Source organism: Palaemon carinicauda, chromosome 8 (genome assembly GCF_036898095.1).
Source record: "Palaemon carinicauda isolate YSFRI2023 chromosome 8, ASM3689809v2, whole genome shotgun sequence".
NCBI lineage: Eukaryota > Metazoa > Arthropoda > Malacostraca > Decapoda > Palaemonidae > Palaemon > Palaemon carinicauda.
In genome coordinates this window covers 157,735,864-157,757,426 of record NC_090732.1, presented here as the reverse complement: position 1 = coordinate 157,757,426, position 21,563 = coordinate 157,735,864, and the positions used below count along the sequence as shown (strand labels likewise).

General features: G+C 50.7%; 1 protein-coding gene across 2 annotated transcripts in view; it reads right to left on the bottom strand.

The window, feature by feature from the left end:
- LOC137646052 (KAT8 regulatory NSL complex subunit 3-like) overlaps positions 1 to 21,563 on the bottom strand; it is a 222,856-nt gene that overhangs the window by 190,772 nt on the left and 10,521 nt on the right. The window contains exon 2 of one of the 2 annotated variants that reach the window (XM_068379204.1): positions 2,569 to 2,685. The exons of the other annotated variant lie outside the window; for it this stretch is intronic. Within the exon in view, the coding sequence (XP_068235305.1) occupies positions 2,569 to 2,664 (96 nt within the window). The 5' untranslated portion in view covers positions 2,665 to 2,685. The remainder of the gene's footprint in view (positions 1 to 2,568; positions 2,686 to 21,563) is intronic. 2 annotated transcript variants of the gene reach the window in all.

Sequence of the window (21,563 nt, the reverse complement as noted above, 5' to 3'; positions counted from 1 at the left end):
GCGAAGGCAGGCTTAACAGCCTGGACGACAGCTCTGATAAAGGACCCAAACCAAGGCTGTCAACTGACAGAAGCAGTGTCAGAGACTCCCACTGGAGGGAAGGGGATCGGGAGATCCTTTGGAGTAGACATCATAGGGCCTGCCTGAAAGGAAGAAGAAGATTGGTGCCTAGACCTCTCTGAAGACTTCTCCCCCTCCTGCGAGCGTGCTGTTCTGCACTTGCGGGGGGGGGGGGGGGGGGGGGGGATCGTGAAGATAATGACCTGGTTGTATGCGCTCCTGAAGACTCACTAGGCGGGAATCGCGCTTGGGGTCGCGCTGGTGCCCGCGCGATGGACAAATCACAATTTGCGCGCGGGCGAGCATTGGCAGCCGGGAGAATTTAAGCGCGCAGGTGAGCGACGGCGCGTAGGGGGAGAAGGTGAGTGATCCGCACAGGTGAGTTAGCGCGTGGGCGCGTAGGTGACCTTCGGTGAGCAGGATCGTGGGCACGCGGGCACGCTGAAGAGTGCTTACGCACCGGACATGGATCGCGCGGGCGAGTAGGTGCGCGTTCTGGAGCAGGCGGCTGGGGCGCAGGGCCAGCAGGTGTAGAAGCGAGTACCGGAGGCTGCTCGTGGGCGCATGCAGGAGACTTCTCGTGAGCGCGTAGTGTCTCGTCCAACTCTGGAAGTGCGCGAGGGTGAGTGCGCACGATGGTGCGCAGGCGAGGGCTGACACGTGGGCGAGTTCCGAGGACACGCAGGTGATCGCGGGCGAGAGGGAGAAGGAAGAGTCTTCTTGCCTGCACCCAGATCCAGGGATCGTGGGCGCGCGAGCTAATGATGGCGCGCAAGAGAAGATCGCTGGCGAGCTGGAGATCGTGGGCGCGCATGGCGCGTGTCAGGAACAGGGCGCGCAGATGTGCGCTGGCGAGTAGGAGATCGCTGGTGCACAGGAGATCGCTGGCGCATAGGCGAGCGCTTGCGAACAGGAGAGCGCTGGCGAACAGGAGAACGGTGACGAGCAGGAGAGCGCTGACGAGTTGACTCTGCAGCAGGAGAGCGCTGACGAGTTGACTCAGCCTCTGCTGCAGGAGATCACTGGTGCGTAGGAAGGTCCTCAGCAGCAACAGCAGGAGAGCGCGCAGGAGAACGTGGGCGCGCAGGTGAAACCTGGCACTTAAGGGACTTGCTCACATTGTGAGACGAGCCCTTTTGCCCCAAAGAGACCGGTGCCCGTTGGAAAACAGGGTGCGTGGGCGCCCACAGCGCGTCAGCTTCCAGGAACGGTGAAGGAAGATCCACAGGTCTGGCAGGTGTTGGAGATCGCGAACGATCTGCAGAGGTCCAGTGATGCAGCTGCAATGATCGACTAACGTCGAGGAGGAACTTCTGCGGGGGACATCGAGGGTGAAGAACCTAAGAGGCGCCTCCTAACTCCCTCGTTGGGAGAAGGAAGACCTCTACGGCGAAGAAGAGGGCGAGCCTTGCGGCGAAGACGACCTCTAGGAGCAGGAACACCATCGTTGGTCCTCCAAAGAGGAGTTTCTGTCAGTGAGCTCCCCCGAGGGGGAGAATCACCCGCAGGAGAGACCGTTGGACTCAGCTCCTCCCTCGAAGGATGTTCGGAGGGGGGAACTGAGCCTTCAGCAACATCAGCAACCAAGGCAAGGGTTTGACCCGACCCGTCGGAAGCCTCTGCCACAACAACGTCAACGATAGATAGAGGATCTACCTCCGCTATCACCGGCGACCGCTTGACGGCTGCGCCCAACTGGATCAAGTCAAACAGGGCTTCCCTGGAGAGCGAACCCTTAAGCCCCAAGGAAGCCCAAAGCTGTAATAAATCATCATTATGCAGAGTGTTATTAAAAGGCTCCCCCGGAGGAGGAGGAGGAGCTGCCTCGCTATGGGAGGCAACTCCCTCTCCCGAACCCCGAGGTTGGTCAACAAAAGAATTGCCTACGCTACCACTCGCCGGCCTCTCACGAGAGACCGATCGAGTGGGAGCTTCGGAAGAGGTTCGGGCAACGTAAGAAGAGTCCTTGGAACCTTCCTTCTTCAAGGCAACACTTGAAGAAGAAAGATCCCGCTTAGACTTCTGTCGCCGGAAAAACCTCTCCCACTGGGAGGTAGACCACTCCCTGCACCCACTGCAAACTTTGTCTCTATCACACCGTTGACCTCAGCAGTACGGACACAAGGTGTGAGGGTCCATCTCGACCGCCGACATAAAAGTCCCACAAGGGCAGTCGGGTAAGCCAGGGCACTTCCGCATGATAGAGGTAGAGGCCAACTTCCAAACACACAACAAAGAAAAAGCAAAAAAGATTAAGGCTGTCAATATGCGAGGGTGAGGTAGACACGTCTGACCATCACCCGAGCCAAAAGCGAAGTGAATCAGTTCACCGGTGTGTGAGGGGGGAGGGGTAGCTAGCTACCCCTCCCCTACCCCCTCGCTAACTAGCGAGGGGAACCCTCATTAAAAATCTAATGGCTCGTCATTCAGCTACGCCGAAAGTAATACTCCATGTAAATAGCGTGGTTTGTATTTCGATTATGGAACAAATAGCTTTTACATTATTACCTTTATGGGAGCACTGCTAGTGAGGCTTGAGGACACGAGAGAACTTGTTGTCAATAAGGTTTTCATTAAAACATCTTTCTCTGGTTTCTCCCCCATGATGAAATTGAGTCCTTACACCTGAAAAGCATAGACGTAGCAAATGAACTGTACATTGTCTCATGTTTACTAACAAAGATATGATATATACAAATATGACAAATTCGTAGATAATTTTTATTTTTCCTAACTATACAAACCTTAGCTATTTAAAGTGGGTAATTACTTTCGGCGTAGCTGAAACAACGAGCCATTAAAATTTACAAGGGTTTACTACCCCACCGCTAGTTAGCGGGGGGTAGGGAGGGTTGTAAGCTCACTTTGCTTAGAGGTAGGACTTCATGGGGGACAGGGCTGGCGGCCAAGTTTGATTAAATAGCTAAGGTTTGTATAGTTGGGAAAAATACAAATTATCTACGAATTTGTCATTTGTTCCGTAACTGGAATACAAACCACGCTATTTAAAGTGAGTGACTTAACCCTTAGGAAGGGTGGAATAAGTCCCAGCCATACTGGCTTTTGGCTTTTCCCAGAGACTCATTATCTGAGTGTGTCAGCAATCAACAATAAAGAGTCCCTACACCTCGCTCGCACCTTGCTATGCAAGGGCTGCGGCCTACGTAAGCTGTGCGTGAAGGAAAAAAGTGTGACTCGTCCTAGGAAGTTGACCTGAAGTTCTTTAGATGGAAACTTTAGGCTAGGACTCTCCAAATACCACCTCGTCAGGGTATGGGGACGCGACAGTATTAACTTAATACTAGGAACACAAGGGAACATGGTTTACCTGCAGTGGTTTGAGGTCAGCTGTGCAGAGAACCCAGGATGCTGCTTTCCCCAAGAGAGGGGAGGATGAAGAAAAGAATAAGGGCCAGACATACCTTTTCTTTCATGCAGACTAAAACTGGGTAACAATGCCCTCAACCCTCTGCTACTTGTCCATTAAGGAGCCTGAGGTTTAAACCAGCTGTTGTGCAGCCACCACAGGGCCGATAGAGAATGTATCGAGCCCTGGGGGTCACGTCTTGCAGGTAGTGGGCTGTGAAGGTCGTTTGACGCTTCCACACCCCTGCTTGTAGAACCTGCGTCACTGAGAAGTTTTTCTAGAAGGCCAGGGAGGTAGCTACTCCCCTGACATCATGAGCTCTAGGACGACATGATGGAGGAGGGTCAGGATTCAGGGACAGATGGATTGCCTTTCGAATCCATGCTGAGATGGTGTTCTTGGTAACCCTCCTCTTCAATCTCCCAGTGCTAACAAACAAAGCCTGCACTTGGGAACGAACTGCAGACTCCTTACTGGGCAAAGTAGGAGCTGGTCTGGGCCATCTGTTACGGAACGAAGACTCGAAATCCGCAAGGAGTCGAAGCGAGGGTCCGGCACTCCCGGATTCTGAGTCTTAGCAATAAACTCAGGGACGAAGCTGAACGTTACCTCCCCTCCTCCCCTTGAATGGGTGATGTCATACGAGAGACCATGAAGTTCGCTAACTCGCTTGGCTGACGCCAAAGCTAGTAGGAACACTGTCTTCCAAGTCAGGTGGCGATCTGAAGCCTAACGTAATGGTTCGTAGGGAGGTCTCTTAAGAGACTTGAGAACTCGAACCACATTCCATGGAGGAAGTCTCACTTCCGACTGAGGGCAGCTAAGTTCATAACTATGTATGAGTAGGGAAAGTTCTAGCGAAGAAGAAATGTCCACTCCTTTGAGCCTGAAGGCTAGACTTAAGGCTGAGCGATAGCCTTTCACTGCCGAGACTGAAAGGCGCATTTCTTCTCGCAAGTACACGAAGAACTCCGCTATTGCTGGAATAGTGGCATCGAGTGGAGAGATACCCCTTCCACGACACAAACCACAGAAAACCCTCCACTTCGCCTGGTAGACCCCTGCGGATGACTTTCGCAGGTGTCCAGACATCCTTTCCGCAACTTGTTGCGAAAATCCTCTCTCTGCGAGGAGATGCTGGATAGTCTCCAGGCGTGAAGCCGAAGCTAAGCTACGGCTTTGTGAAAGATGTTGGCGTGTGGTTGTTTGAGTAGCTCGTGTCGTGGAGGGAGTTCTCTCGGAGGCTCCGTAAGGAGTTGCAGACGGTCCGGGAACCATTCCGCGTGATGCCACAGCGGAGCTATGAGAGTCATCGAGAGGTTGACCGATAGTCTGGTTTTTTTGAGTACCCTCCTCATCAGACAGAACGGGGGAAAGGCGTATACGTCGATGTTGTCCCACCGTTGTTGGAAAGCATCTTGCCAGAGAGCCTTGGGGTCCGGGACTGGGGAACAGTACAGCGGCAGTTTAAAGTTCAACGCTGTCGCCAACAGATCCACAATCGGGGAACCCCACAAAGTCAGTGTTGGCTACTTGACAATCCAAAGACCACTCGGTACTCACTATCTGAGACGCTCTGCTCAGACTGTCGGCGAGCACATTCCTTTTACCCGGAATGAAGCGAGCCAAAAGTGGAATCGAGTGGACTTCGGTCCATCTCAGTATCTCTACTGCAAGATGGGATAGCTGTTCTGAAAAGGTACCTCCCTGCTTGTTGATGTAAGCCACTACTGTGGTGTTGTCGTTCATCATCACAGAGTGACCCACCAGGTGCTGTTGGAACTGTTGAAGGGCCAGAAAAATGGCCTTCATTTCTAGCAGATTTATATGGAGGCACTTTTCTGATTCTGACCACAGGCCTGAGGTCCTGTGGTTCAGAACGTGGGCCCCCCACCCTTTCTTTGAGGCGTCCGAAAACAGCATCAAATCCGGGAGGGAGGATGAGAAGATCCACTCCCTTTCGTAGGTTCTCGTCTGCCACCCACCACTGAAGGTCCGTCCGTTCCGCGAGACCCATAGGGATCAAGACGTCCGGGAATCGTGTCCTTGACTCCACCGGGACTTGAGTCGCCATTGCAGGGATCTCATTCTGAGACGACCGTTGGGAACTAGACGGACCAAGGATGAGAGATGGCCGAGGAGACGTAACCACGATTGGGATGGGAGTTCGTCTCGTCTAAGGAAAGGATTTGCGACCTTCCTCAGCCTTGCTATCCTGTCGTCTGATGGGAAGGCTTTGTGGAGATTGATGTTCAATATCATGCCTAGATATACCAGTCTTTGGGTAGGAAGCAGAGAAGACTTCTTGAGATTTACCATGATCCCTAGATCTTGGCAAATCCCCAAAAGTTTGTCTCGGTATCGAAGAAGGGTTGACTCCGAGTCTGTTAAGATCAGCCAGTCGTCCAGATAACGGAGGATATCAGGGTGAAAACTCTGGTGAAAACCTGAGGTGCTGTTGAGAGACCAAAACACAGCACCTTGAACTGGTAGATCTTGTTGTCTAGGCTGAATCTTAGGTACTTCCTTGAAGACAGATGGATTGGGATCTGGAAGTACGCGTCCTTGAGATCCAGTGTGCACATGAAGTCTCGCGGTCTCACTGCGAGTCTGACCGTGTCTGCCGTCTCCATGCTGAACGGGGTCTGCTTGACAAACCTGTTCAGAGCTGAGAGGTCGATGACTGGTCTCCAGCCTCCTGACACCTTCTTTACAAGAAAGTGTCGACTGAAGAAGCCAGGGGACCCGTCGACGACCTCTTGGAGAGCGTCCTTCTTCAACATGGTCTCGACTTCAGCCCAAAGGGCTTGCCCTCTTGCCGATCCCATGGCAAGAGAGCTCAACGACACTGGATTCGCTGTCAGGGGAGGTAGAGATGTTATAAACGGGACGCGATATCCTTGGCTGATCACGGAGATCGTCCAGAAATCGGCCCCAAGTTGCTGCCACCTGTCCGCGCAACTTTGGAGGCATCCCCCCACTGGTAGACATGCGGGGGGACTGCCAATCCTAGCATTTGCGGACTCGGCCACTCCCCCTAGGATTTTTGCCTCCCCTAGAGGACTTCTTGCCTTTCCTGTCCTTGACGGGAAAGGGCTGTTTGGACACCGCTGCCTTTGCTGCTACTGCTGGCTTTGTCGTCTTTACAGGGCGAGGTTGTTGAGGTGCTGGAGGTTTATAGGGCTTTCATGTTGAAGCCCTCTGGAGGAGGGAGTCCTGGTTGGACTTCCTCCACCTCTCAGCCACCTGCTCTACATCTTTCGGCTCAAACAGACTACTCCCCAAAAGGGAGGAATGTCTGAGCTTACTGACCTCGGTGTTGGGGACCTTCGAGTTGAATCTTTCAGACACCGTATCACAGCGTTTCAGGATAGTGTTAGCCCACAAGTTCAAGACTTGGTGGGCCAGAAATTCGATGGTACGAGTGCCTGAAAGAAGGAAGGTCTCCAAGGCCTTCCTGGTACTCTCCTTAGACAAGTCTTCGGATCGTATCAGGATGCCAAGAGATCCTAGCCAGATATCCAGCCACGAAGTGGCCTGCATGGCACACTTCGCTATCTTCTCCTGGCGGAGAATCTCTGAGGCCGAGAACGACACTGGCTGGTAGGAGAGTCTCTCGAGAGGGACTCCCCTGGAGAGCTCTTCTACCGAGTGGTGGAGGGGAAGAGCTAAACAGGACTCCTCCATGATTTTGAAGTACCTCCTCTGGTGGACACGAGGAGGTGGGAGGAGTTTGTTTACGTCGCTGGAACGGCTGGAGGAGGCTAGCTCGAAAAGCTGGCTCTCAACCTTATCTCTGGCACTCTTGACCCCCTGGGACCAGGGCAAAGCCACGCTGGTTTTAGGGGGCTTTTAGGTACCAAAGACTCGGTCAAGAACCGTGTCCTTGCCCTCTCGAAGAGGAATCTCTGGATCCGAAAATCCGTTAAGGTTCCTCATCAGAGTCAAAACTTGCCAGAAGGCATGCTCCGACTCCTGCGGCTCTCCTCCTGATGGACTAGCAGCAAGGTCTCCAGTCCCCAAAGGCTCTTCTTGGGGGAATCGTGGACGTTCTCCGCGGGCTTAGCTGGCTCTGGTCTAATCCTCGAAGAAGATTTCGGAACCGTCCTGGGAGGGATGCAGGATTCCAACAAAGATGGTGGGGGGCTCTTCTCCACCTCCACCCAAGGAGACTTCTCGGCGCGAGGTGGGATTACTCCCATTGGTGCGATGGGAGAACGCCTCACCTCACGAGAATCCCGAGGATGGAAAACCCTCATCCACGGGGGATGGGGAGAAAGTCTGGGGAGGGGAGGGAGCCTTCCTTGACGACTTCCGAGAAGCCAGTTTCGCCCTTGGAGAAGTAACCACGTCGTCCACTCCTCTCTTCCTCTTCAGGGGGGGCCGAGATAGCCGCTGATTTGAGGCCTAGTTCAGAGAAAGCGGGCTTGAAACCCTGCGCAACCGCTCTGATCAAGGGCCCAAACCAGGGTAGCCGACTGACAGTAGCACTGTCAGAGACACCCTCTGGAGGGAAGGGGATCATAAGATCCCTAGGAGTGGAAACTACAACAGGGTAGGCCTGAAAGGAAGAAACTGTAGAAGAAATGTTCCTAGACCTATCCGGAGATTTCCCTCCCTCCATCGAGCGTGCTGACCTGCGCTTACCGGGGGGGGGGGGGAGAGATGAAGATGACCTGACTGCGCGTTGTACTGCAGGATCCTGTGTGGGAATGCGCTGTGGGTCGCACTGGACATCGCACTGGGCATCGCGCGATAGGCCATTGCCTAGCTCAGGGGGCGATAGCGAGGTCGCGCGTGGGCGATGGCGAGGGCGCGCAGGCAAGCACTGGGCATCGCACGAGCTCGGGGGGCGAATGCTCCCGTGCGCGATGGCGAGGGCACGGGCGAGCGAGGGCGCGCAGGCGAGTGATGGCGCGCAGGCAAGCGATGGCGCGCAGGCGAGGGTGCGCGTTGGCACGCAGGCAAGCGCTGGGCATCGCGCGAGCGAGGGGGGCGATTGCTCGCATGCGCGCGTGGGCGATGGCGAGGGCGCGCGTGGGCAATGGCGAGGGCGCGCGTGGGCAATGGCGAGGGCGAGGGTGCGCGTGGGCAATGGCGAGGGCGAGGGCGCGCGTGGGCGATGGCGAGAGCGCGCAGGCAAGCCATGGGCATCGCACGAGCTCGGGGGGCGATTGCTCCCGTGCGCGATGGCGAGGGCACGGGCGAGCGAGGGCGCGCAGGCGAGTGATGGCGCGCAGGCGAGGGTGCGCGTTGGCACGCAGGCGAGCGCTGGGCATCGCGCGAGCGAGGGGGGCGATTGCTCGCATGCGCGCGTGGGCGATGGCAAGGGCGCGCGTGGGCGATGGCAAGGGCGCGCGTGGGCGATGGCAAGGGCGCGCGTGGGCAATGGCGAGGGCGCGCGTGGGCAATGGCGAGGGCGAGGGTGCGCGTGGGCAATGGCGATGGCGATGGCGCGCGTGGGCGAGGGCGAGCGGGCGAGGGCGAGCGGGCGAGCGAGGGCGCGCGGGCGAGCGAGGGTGTGCAGGCGAGCGTTGGCGAGTAGGAGAGGGCGCGGGTTGGCGCGTGCGAACGATGGCGCGCAGGAGAAGGAGCTCGTGGGCACGTAGGTGAAGGGGAGCGTTGGTGCACGTTCCGGAGACCTCGGATGGAGTGCAGCCACAGGGCGCGTGCGTGCAAGGGGAATATCCCTAGCGCGCGAGCGCTCAGGAGGGCGCTCATCAGGAACAGAAGTTCTGGCAGTGGGTGCGTGGGCGCGCGATGGAGACTGCGGGCGATGGTACATAGGCGAGGGACAGCGAGCAGGCGAGGTCCGATGGCGCGTCGGCGATCGTAAAGGAGAGCACTGGCGAGCAGGCGAGGTCCGATGGCGCGTCGGCGATCGTATAGGAGAGCACTGACGAGCAGGGGAGGAAGAAGACTTCCCTTTGGAGCCCGATCCGAAGATCGAGGGCGAGCAGGTGAGCGATGACAAGCAGGCGAGCGTTGGCGAGCAGGAGATTGTGGGCACGAAGTCTCTGGAACTGTAGGGCGAACAGGAGATCGTGGGCGTGCAGGACCTCGAGGGCGTGCAGGAGAGCGCTGGTGAAATGAGATTGCAACCGGAGGCCTCTTGCGCGCAGGCGAACGTTGGCACACAAGGGAAACCTGGCGCTTAAGGGACTTACACACAATGTGTGAAAGCCCCTTTTACCCTGAAGGGACCGGTGCACGTTGGAAAACGGGATGGGTGGGCACCCACAGCGCGTCAGCAGCCAGGAAAGGTGAGGGCAGGTCAAGCAGGCGTAGGAGATCGCAAACGATCTGCGGAGAGGTCCAGGTCCAAGGAAGTAGCAGGAGCGGTAGTGGAAGGACGAGGTTCCTCTGCGGGGGACTGCGAGGATGAAGATCCGAAGAGGCGCCTCCTAACACCTTTGTCAGGAGAAGGAAGACCTCGGCGACGAAGAGGAAGGCGACCCTTACGTCAGATATGTCCTCTGGGAGCAGCAGGCAAACCATCGGCAGTCCTCCGAAGAGGAGTCTCTGTCAGTGAACTCCCCCAGGGGGGAGAATCACCCGCAGGAGAGACCGTTGGACTTAGTTCCTCCCTCAAAGGATGTTCGGAGGGGGGATCTAAGCCTTCAGCTACAACAAGAGCAGGGGTTTGAACGCTCTCATTGGAAGCCTCTGCCACAACAGCCTCGACAATAGACAGAGGGTCAACCTCTGCTACCGCCGGTGACTGTTTGACAGCTGCTCCCAACCTGATCATGTCAAACAGGGCTTCCTTGGAGGGCCAACCCTGAAGCCCCAAGGAAGCCCAAAGCTGCAAAAGATCATCATTATTAACATCAGGAGAAATAATTAAATCCTCCCCCAGGGGAGGAGAAGGAGCTGCCTCGCTATGGGAGGCAACTCCCTCTCCCAAATCCCAAGATCGGACAACAGTACGGCCTACGCTACCACTCGACGGCCTCTCGCGAGAAGCCGACCGAGTGGGAGCTTCGGAGGAGGTTTGTATATATTCCTTAGGATTTTCCTTCTTCAAAGAAACTTTTGAAGGAGAAATATCCCGTTTGGACTTCTTCCGGCGCTGGGAAAACCTCTCCCACTGGGAGATAGGCCACTCCCTACATTCAATACATACGTTATCACTCTCACACCGTAGACCCCTACAACAAGGGCATAAGGTGTGTGGATCTGTGTCGATTGAAGACATGAAGGTCCCACAAGGGCGGTCAGGTAACCCAGGGAACTTCCGCAATGTAGAGGCCAACTTCACAACACTCTAGAAAAGAAAAAGCAATGATTAAATGGCTGTCGAGTAGGCAAGGGTGACAGCGGACACGTCCGACTAGCACCCGAGCCATAAGCAAAGTGAGCTTACAACACAGGTGTGTGAGGGGGGAGGGTAGCTAACTACCCTCCCTACCCCCCCCGCTAACTAGCGGTGGGGTAGTAAACCCTTGTTAAATTTTAATGGCTCGTCCTTTCAGCTACACCGAAAGCAATTACCCACTTTAAATAGCGTGGTTTGTATTCCAGTTACGGAACAAATCTGTAGTTCTGCAATCAGGAATGAAAAAGTTGGTTACTAAAAACCTATACAGTATTCTAAATTGTGTATTCACAGGTATAAACAATTTCTTTTAAGCTTCCTTTAAACTTAGGCAAGAGATGTGAAAGATGTCACAAATAAAAAAGGACCGGCAATTTATATTTTTTCTAACTATACAAATCCGAGTTTTTTATGTAGAGATATGTTTTCAGAGCAAGCTGGAAGTACTGTTAAAATTCTTAAAAAGGTTAGTTATCAACAGTTGGGAGTGAGGGGGAGGAGCCCCACCACCTTACATGTCAAAGTCTCTTTACTTATGACCTTTTGGCTAAGGACTGAGAGGGATGGTTATGGAGAGAATTACTTTAAAATTTGTGATCAGTTCCAACACGAATCTAAACTATTGTCCTTTACTTAGGAGATTCATCCTTAGGTGAGAGGAAGTCCTTTTCCAACTGGCTGGAAACTTAACCCGAGAACACGAATCTCATGCATCTTGGATGTTCAGAGGCAGATTGTAGATGCGCCTCAAAGGCAGTCTACTGTACTTTTCTCCAGGCTTCCAAACACCCCTCTTCCAGTGCCTCATCTGGAAACTTCACCTGCAGAGGATTCATCTTTTACACTAGAAGCTCTTTCTCCAACGAGCCTCACCAGATACGTGTCTCTGGATGGATGCGGGCGTTTCTAGACACATGCCTGGGAAGAGTCGTGTTTCTTAGGCAGGCAATTCCTAAACACTGGGCTTTATGATCTCTTACACTTCTAGCATGGCTTCTAGACGTGTCACTAGCGTGCAGGTCTCCAGGCGCGTCTTCTATAGACACGTCAAGAAGTGCTCCTACCAATGCGCTGACCCAGACTGACCGTGTGTTCTGGTATGTCGTTTTCCATGTAAGGAAGCGATCTGCTGCCTGGCATAAAGGTTCGTAAAGAGGGACTGAAGGACCCGAACCGCGTTCCCAGGAGGAGGTCGAGATCCGACGGGGAACAAGTTATCCCAAACTTTGTATAAGTAAAGGCATCGATCGGAGAGAGTCCCCTTCCACGACATCAGTCATAAAGGACCGAACATTTTGCCTGGAAGACCAACGCTGAAAAGTGTCTGAGGTGCCTAGACATCTTTTCCGCAACGTGAAAGGTCTCTCTGAGAGAGGAAGTGTAGGACCATCCCAGGCGTGAAGTCGAAGCAAAGCTACGGCTTTGAAAAGTATTAGCATATGACTGCTTGGAAGATCATGTTGTGGGGGAAGATCCCTCGGAAATCCGTCGGGAGCTGCAGAAGGTCCGGGAACCATCCTGCGTGATGCCATAGCGAAGCTATTGGAGTCATCGATAAGATCTTGCTTATCCTTTCTTAGCTAAGGACTTTCTCACCAGACCGTATGGGGGGGGAAAAGCGTACACCTCTAAGCTGCCCCACTGATCTTGGAATACATCTTGTTTGAGGGGCTGGTGTTCCGGGACTGGGGAACGGTCGAGCGGGAGCCTGAAGTTCAGGGCCGTTGCGATCATGACTACAGTCGGGGACCTCACAAAGTTAAGGCTATGTTGAATACAAGATGATTCAAAGACACTAGGAGCACAATATCTGAGTGGTCCTGTTCGGATTACATGGAAGCACATTCCTGTACCAGGAATGATGCGAGCGGATGGGGCACTTAGCTGTCCCCTGTCCATCTGAGGCTTCCTACTGCTAGATGGTTCTCTAAGAGAGGTGAATGCTGGTATCTTTCTGAATTGGGGCAACAGACAAGGATGGAATGGTGCAGCATATGCCACCCCATCTTTTGATGCATTAAAGAGAGCATCAGATCCAGAGGGGAGACGAGAAGATAGGCCTCTTTGCAGAACCTCTCGTCTGCCACCCACTATCCGCAGTTCGTCCGGCGGTGGGAGGGGAGGTTGCATAACAATAAACACTTCTCGAGGTGATGTCGAGATGTTTAACTATTTGCACGTTCTTGCAATGAAGGGGAGGAGTCTGTCCTCCCTCTAACTAACACTAATCAAGTGTGGTTGGCCGAATAAGACTGATACCAAACAGTATACCAGTTAATCAGTACAGCTTATGTTATAAGTGCGAATCTCCAAAGAGATCACCTTCCGGACAGGAGACTCGACAGTAATTACCGAACGCATCCAACCAACCACAAGAACAGATTGAGACGTATCTTCAATCTATTGTCGGATGGGTAATAAGCATAAGTCTACTACGTAGTAGTAGCACCGAACTGTGAGCATGACAAGCATACATGCGTAGATCAACTTAAAAGTCGTATCCGGAACTCAGATGGAGAACATTGAAAACGTTCGTAACCAAGATTCCTCCTTCTTAGGACGAAAACGTTCGTACTTCTCCGTCTCCGATTGGTAAACTAGCATTTGTATTGAATGTTCCCTACTGGGGAACAAATATGCTTATGAGAAGTTTCCAGTCAGAGTCATTGCAGGAGACTAAGACTTCCGATCGGGAGAAAGGAAAAAGTGCCTATAAGAAGGCAGAACGTAAATGCCATATTTATGGTTACAGGAAAGTAGCCAAGTAATGTACTGAGTACCCTGTTTTCAGTAAGGGATATAGCTATACAACTTAATATAACGGAGTTCTAATTGCAAGATGTATATAGCCCTTATTGGCAGAAAGCTCGCATGCACGCACATGTACTTGTCCATCTGTGCTAGCGCATGCGTAATCTCTGCATTCAGGAAACGTTTGCAATGAATCCGGTTGCAGGAATAATTTATGTGCGACGAATCGCAACATTATTGCCCAAGGATTTTTTATCGTTGACTAGCTGTAATAATTCTTTTAAAGAGAGCTCACATGTTCTCAAACAAAATATAGTTATAAAAGCAATCCTTTCTCCTTTAGTTTGCCCCTCCTCTTTATGGGAGGAGCTAGCCTGCATTCATACACAGACAAGGATGTCTGGTTCCCCGTGGGCGGGGTTTGAAACGTTCATAAACGTAATGAAAAGCTGCCCATGCTGTTGCTATTGTTGTAAAATGTAAGCTAACACTGCTCCTTCGGGACTAATTGTTTGAGACAATAACCCTGTAAGGGTAGAATAAAAAGAGTCAGAACCCTATCGTGTAAAATGGCAAGTCGTCGTACCCGAGGTACAATGACGGGAGCCGCTGACTCAAACGGTGGAGCCTGAGTTTATGACAATCTTACGGTTTTGTCTTGGATAGAGCGCATGCTCTGGGAAGGCTTACAGCCTTTATGAAGTTTCAACAACACCCGTTGAAGTTCTGTAAAACTTCTCAGGAACGAGTGTCTCCCGAAGAGTGTGAAGTTTCATATGTAGGGGTTTGCTTCAGGAAGACCAGATATAGATTGCCATCGACCGCTTTACCGAAGGTATTGCCATCAAAGGCTTTCTTGCTAGCTAGAAGAGGTTGTCTGAGTAAATCTACTCTTAATGGAAGGCTTCTAGGAGAGTCCACCATCCATTTCAGTATCTCTGTGAACCATCCTCTTCAGGGCCATAAGAAGGCCACTAGAATCACCTAGTCCCTTCGTGTGACACAAACTTTTGTATCACCTTGTAAAGGACATTGAACGGTGGAAAAACGTACACTTCCAGATTGGACCAGACTAACAGGAAAGCATCTACGTGGACTGCTTCAAGATTTGGCACTGGAGAGCAGTAAGATTCAAGTCTCTCTATCTGCGAAGTCGCGAATAGGTCTATACAAGGACGACACCAAAGTCGCCACAGATTCTTGCAGACTTCTTGATGGAGTGTCCATTTTCCAGCTGAAACTGTCTGCCATATGTTCTTCTCCCCTTGAATAAACCTTGTAGAAGGAATACATTCTTCTCCTTTGCCCAGATGAGAAGACTCCTCGCAGTCCCGTAAAGGGACCTTGAGTGGGTTCCGCCTTACTTGGCAATGAAAGGCAAATCTGTGGTGTTATCGTCATTGACCTGCACCATTTTGTTCCAAACTGACCCTTCAAAGCTTTTTGTAGGCCAACTGGACAGTCAACAGTTCCTTTGTATGATGAGGAAGCTCTTCTGATCCTCTGTCCATAGTCCTGAAGCTTCCAACTGTCCAGTGTTGCTCCCACTCCGAGTCCGAGGCATCACGGCACAACACAAGGTCTGAGTTCCTCTGTTCAAAGAGGTGACCTTCTGGAAGTTAGACCAGATCGTTCCACCACTGAAGGCAACTTCTTATGGCATCCGAAAAGGGTTGCATACCGACTCTAGATCCTCTCCTTGTCCCAAAATGATTGAGGTTGAATTGGAGAGGACGAAGATAAATCACACAATGACAATAGCTTCTAGCTTCTGACTGGCCGGGAAACGAACCCTGGTCCAGGAAAACTAGGATGAACAGTGACATATCAAGATTCAGCCTTCCCAGGGAAACACCCTGTCCCAACGAGGAGAGGGTTCCCAACATACTCATCCACTTCCTCGCAGAACACTTCTGTATCTTTAGAAAAGATTGCAGTTTTAAGATGGCTTGCTCCAGTCTGAGGGGAGACGTAAAAGCCCGAAAAAAAACTTGACTCTGAATCACCATCCTTAAATAAAGTATCTTTCTGATGGTGTCAGAAGAGACTCGTCTTGTTGGCAAGAAGACCCAATTCTTCTGATAGTTTCAACGTTATCTGAAGATCCTTCATGTAGATCGTAAGAATGAGCTCTGAGAAGCCAATCGTCCAGATACAGGGAGGCTCTGATGTCTCTTGAGTGCAGTATTCTGCTACATTTAGCATAAGTTACATGAACATTAGAGGGGAGGAGCCGAGACCAAAACACACGGCCCGAAACTGACACACTTCCTCCTTGTAAACAAACCTCAGATAAAAGTCTGATTGCATAGCCTGCCTCTTAGACTCCTCTCTAGATCTGGGAGAGAGATCTATTGGAGCTAATACTAAAGGAGGTTTCCCTAAAAATGATATTTTAATTATAAAATAAATTTTTGAATATACTTCCCCGGTGAATATATAATAGCTGAGCCTCTGGCGGCTCGACAGAAAAACACACAAAAACTCGCGAGCGATTGCTATGAAGGTTGCGGGTGTGCCCACTAGCGCCAACTATCGGCCAGATACCGCATATACATGTAAACAGACCCAATTTTTCTCATCCCGCTGGGTTTCTATCGGGGAGGAAGGGGGGACCTTTAATTTATATATTCACCGGGTAAGTATATTCAAAAATTTATTTTATAATTAAAATATCATTTTTAAATATTTAACTTAGCCGGTGAATATATAATAGCTGATTCACACCCATGGTGGTGGGTAGAGACCAGAGTTAATTAAGTTTACAGTGTATATGCTTAGAGTTTTTGACAGTTATATCATAACAAAACCCAAATATATAAAGGTACCTGGTAAGGAAGTCGACTTAGACGATTACTCTGCCTTATTAGTCTGTCTTCCTCACGAAGCCCAGCGATCCTCTTAGGATGCTGAAAGACTCCCAGAAGCTGAAGTATTAAGGGCTGCAACCCATACAACAGGACCTCATCAAACCCCTAATCTGGGTGCTCTCAAGAAATGACTTTGACCACCCGCCAAATCAATCAGGATGCGAAAGGCTTCTTAGCCTTCCGTACAACCCAAAAAACAATATTAAAAACATTTCAAGAGACAGATTAAAAAGGATATTGGAATTAGGGTAATGTAGTGGTAGAACCCTCACCCACTACTGCACTCGCTGCAACGAATGGACCCAGTGTGTAGCAGTCCTCGTAAAGAGTCTGGACATCTTTTAAGTAAAATGACGCGAACACTGACTTGCTTCTCCAAAAAGTCACGTCCATAATACTTTGCAGAGATTTATTTTGCTTGAAGGCCACGGAGGTTGCTATAGCTCTAACTTCGTGCGTCTTAACCTTAAGCAAACATCGGTCTTTCTCATTCAAGTGAGAATGAGCTTCTCGTATTAAAAATCTGATAAAATATGACAAAGCATTCTTTGACATAGGCAATGATGGTTTCTTAACTGAGCACCATAATGCCTCAGATTTACCTTGTAATGACTTAGTACGAGCTAAATAGAACTTAAGAGCTCTAACAGGACATAATACTCTTTCCAGTTCGTTGCCTACGATCTCTGATAAGCAAGGAATATCAAAAGATTTAGGCCAAGGACGAGAAGGCAGTTCATTTTTTTGGCCAGGAAACCAAGTTGAAGTGAACAAGTGGCTTTTTCTGTAGAAAAGCCGATGTTCTTACTGAAGGCATGAAGTTCACTGACCCTTTTAGCCGAAGCCAAGCACACTAGGAAAAGTGTCTTGAGGGTGAGATCCTTCAGGGAGGCTGAATGTAATGGCTCAAACCTGTCTGACATGAGGAACCTTAGGACCACGTCTAAGTTCCATCCAGGAGTTGCCAAACGACGTTCCTTAGAGGTCTCGAAAGACTTAAGGAGATCTTTATTGTTGGAAAGATCTAAGCCTCTATGTCGAAAGACCGAAGCCAACATGCTCCTGTAGCCCTTAATCGTGGGAGCTGAAAGGGAGAGAACCTTTCTCAGATGTAAAAGAAAATCTGCGATTTGGGCTACAGAGGTACAGATGCTGACTTGCACCAGTCTCGAAAGACTTCCCACTTCGACTGGTATACTCTAATGGTAGAAGCTCTCCTCGCTCTTGCAATCGCACTGGCTGCCTCCTTCGAAAAGCCTCGAGCTCTTGAGAGTCTTTCGATAGTCTGAAGGAAGTCAGACGAAGAGCGAGGAGGCTTTGATGGACATTCTTTACGTGGGGCTGACGTAATAGATCTACCCTTAGAGGAAGACTTCTTGGAAAGTCTACCAGCCATTGAAGTACCTCGGTGAACCACTCTCTCGCGGGCCAGAGGGTAGCAACCAACGTCAACCTTGCCCCTTCGTGAGAGGCGAACTTCTGCAGTACCTTGTTGACTATCTTGAATGGTGGGAATGTATATAAGTCCAGATGAGACCAATCCAGTAGAAACGCGTCTATGTGGATTGCTTCTGTATCTAGGACTGGAGAGCAATAGATTGGTAACCTTTTGGTCAACGAGGAGGCAAAGAGGTCTATGGTGGGTTGACCCCAAGTAGCCCAAAGACTCTTGCCCACGTCCTTGTGGAGGGTCCATTCCGTGGGTATCACCTGACCCCTCCGACTGAGACAGTCTGCCAAGACGTTCAAGTCCCCCTGGATGAATCTCGTCAACAGGGAGAAGCCTCGATTTCTTGACCATAAAAGAAGGTCCCTTGCGATCTAGAGCAGCGTGAAGGAGTGTGTGCCTCCTTGCTTGGAGATGTACGCTAAAGCTGTGGTGTTGTCTGAGTTGACCTCTACCATTTAGTTTCGAAGAAGCTTTCGAATATCATCAAGGCCAAGTGGACTGCTAATAGCTCCTTGCCGTTGATGTGCATGCTCTTCTGACTTGAGGTCCACAGACCCGAGCATTCCCGACCGTCCAGGGTCGCACCCCAACCCAAATCCGACGCGTCTGAGAACAACACGTGGTTTGGGTTCTTGACTGCTAGGGATAGTCCCTCTCTCAGACTGATATTGCTGTCCCACCATTTCAGGCATGCCTTTACTGGTTCGGAGACTGGGAATGATACCGTCTCTAACGTCTTGTCCTAGTTCCAGTGAGAGGCTAGATGGAACCGGAGAGGCAGAAGGTGTAGTCTCCCTAGTGAGACAAACTGCTCCAGGGATGAGAGAGTCCCTACGAGACTGTTCCAACTCCTGACTGAACAAACGTTCTCTTTTCAGCATTAGTTGGACTTCGAGCAGGGCTTGTTCTATTCGGGTGGCAGACGGAAAAGCCCGAAAAAACTGGACTGCGAATCTCCATCCCCAAATATAGAATAATCTGGGATGGGATCAGTTGGGACTTTTAGGTTGACCAAAAGTCCCAACTCCCTGGCCAGACTCAACGTCCAATGTAGATCCTGCAGACAGCGAAGACTGGACGATGCTCTGAGAAGCCAGTCGTCCAAGTACAGGGAGGCTCGGATCCCCGATAGATGGAGGGATTTTGCCACATTCCTCATGAGCCTCGTAAACACGAGAGGAGCAGGACTGAGGCCAAAGCACAGGGCTCGAAACTGGTACCCCACATTCCTGTAAACAAACCTCAGAAACGGTTGGGAATCCGGGTGTATAGGAATGTGGAAGTATGCCTCCTGAAGGTCGAGAGAGACCATCCAGTCGCCTTCCATTAATGCTGTCAAGACAGCCTGGTAGACTTCATCGTGAAGTTTGTCTTGACAATGAACACATTGAGCGCACTTGCCTCTTACGTACTCCTGCAGTGAACATGGCTGCCAGATCATTGGAGCCATCCCTGAGGGACTTGTTCCTGCAGAGAACGTGGCTGTCAGATCATTGGAGCCATCCCTGAAAGCCTTGTTTATGCATGACATAATTGTACAGCAAAACTTCAAACGCTCGAAAAAACTCCTAACAGGAGATGGTCTAGCTCTGAAGTCGACCATAAAAACTTGGAGCGTCTCATGGCCAGGCGCCAGGGAGAGTCTATGAGGTTTGAGAAGTCTATCTGGGCAGAGGCAGGAACTCCCAAGCCGAGAACTTCTCCCTTGTCATATCAGACTCTCGCTCTATAAGCCAGCTTAAAAGTAGGGAAAGCAAAGGCTGTCTCCCCCAAACTCCTGGTGATTAACCAGTCGCCTAGCAAACGTAAAGCTCTCTTAGAAGAGCAAGAGAGCACTAGCTTATAAAACAACGGCTTCGAAGTAGCTAGGCCTAGTGTAAACTCTGACGTTTAGGCGAACGAGGAGCAGCAGTTACAAAAAGATCCGGACAAAGATTCTTAAAAATCAGCATGATTTATTTAAAGTCCATAGAGGGCTGAGCAGCTTTAGGCTCCTCTCCGTCTGACAGAGTCCTCAAGGGAATATCAGTAGGAGGGGGAACAGCAACTTCCTCATCTGAAGGAAACTTGTCCGACAATAGCCGAGTCTCAAGCAAGGGAGAGACCTGCCGTGGTGGCAATGCTTGACAAGCAGAGTCCACACGCAAAGGAGCAACAGTAGCAGTCAAGGATGCTATGTCATGTAACTGCTTAAAGGACTGACCAGTAACAACAACAGGTGCGGGAGGACGTTCGACGTCAACTCGAGACTGCCTTGACTGCTTAGACTGAGCAGTCAAAACAACTCTCGACTGCGGTGCTTGACGCTCAACGTCAAAACAAGTCAACTATGCTGGTTGGTGAACGTCCTGAACGTCAACAAGAGCAAGCGGCAGCGGCTGAACGTCCACAAGCGGCTGAGAGTCAACACGGGACTGCATCGAGTGAGGCTCTACAAAACACGATTGACGTGACTTTGTAACGTCAATGTCAACAGGACGAGCAAAGGGTCGTTTGGGCGGCTGACGGCCAAGATCTCGATCAGCTAAGCGGCGAGGATCATCGTGAACCTGCTCAACAGAATAGCCCTCCATAAGAGAGGCAAGCTTATTCTGCATGTCTTGCTGTACAACCCATTTAGGATCAACGGGAATGGTTGCGGTAAGAGACGAGGGTAACGTCTGTGACTGCAAAACCTTGCCTACAAAAAGACTCTCGGAGCCTGTGTTACGCTTTTGTTTAGGCGGCGAGCAGTCTTCCGATGACTGCATAGGGTCAGAGCTGTCCTAATGGTTAAAACCAGGACACAGGACCTGTCCTGAAAGGACTGACTTTTGCTTAAAGGGCCTCGAAACCTTGTTCCACGGTTTCTTATGCGAAAAGCCTTCGGATGACGAGGAGAAAATCTTCTCGCTCGTCTTATGGTAGGGGCGGTGTTGATGAGACACGCCTGAAACCATAGAGGGAACGTCTGTTCGCTGATCAAGTCCTCTCGAACCCATAAGTCGTACGACATTACTTCTCCCCTGGGCTTGGGAGCTTGCAAGAGGTCTCGGACTAGGCGAACGACAGGCACAAACAGACAAACCCTCGGACGCAACACTGATAACACTTTGCGCAATTATCACTTTATCACTACGATTTTCTGTTTTACACTTACTTCACTGAAATCGAATTTTTCAACAATTCACATTAGGTATGAATGAAACTGATTTCTACCTGAAGCACGCAATTCTACCATCATCAAAAGGTTATAATTGCGAAATCAGTCGTATAATGTAAGCACATTAATACAAGCAAAAAAAAAAAAAAAAAACAGTAAACATATTAAGATAAAAAGATCAGTGGCTGGGAAGGAGACTAAACACTAGTTCATTCAAAACTACGTTTTCAATCTCTCACCGTACAGTGCCTTGGGACGAGAATAAAAACTAAAAACGTTTTATCCTTTCTCCCCATACAGAGACTAGGGCCGAGAGTAAAAAACTGACTCGAGAACAACGTTACTCGCTTGGGACGAGAATAAAGATCGGAACGTTCTCTCTTCCTCTCTCTCTCTCTCTCTCTTGATTTCGCACCGAAGAGAAGAGCCCACTTACCTTTCGTCAATAAACAGGTTATTTGACCAAAGGAAAAAAACTGAAAGGTTTTTCAATTAACAAGTACCTTTAAAATAGTATTTAAAACATTTAAGCTTTGAAAGAAGAATGAACAAAACGTCAGAATCGATTTACTCTTTCTGCAAAGTGAAACCGTGATTCTCTCTCT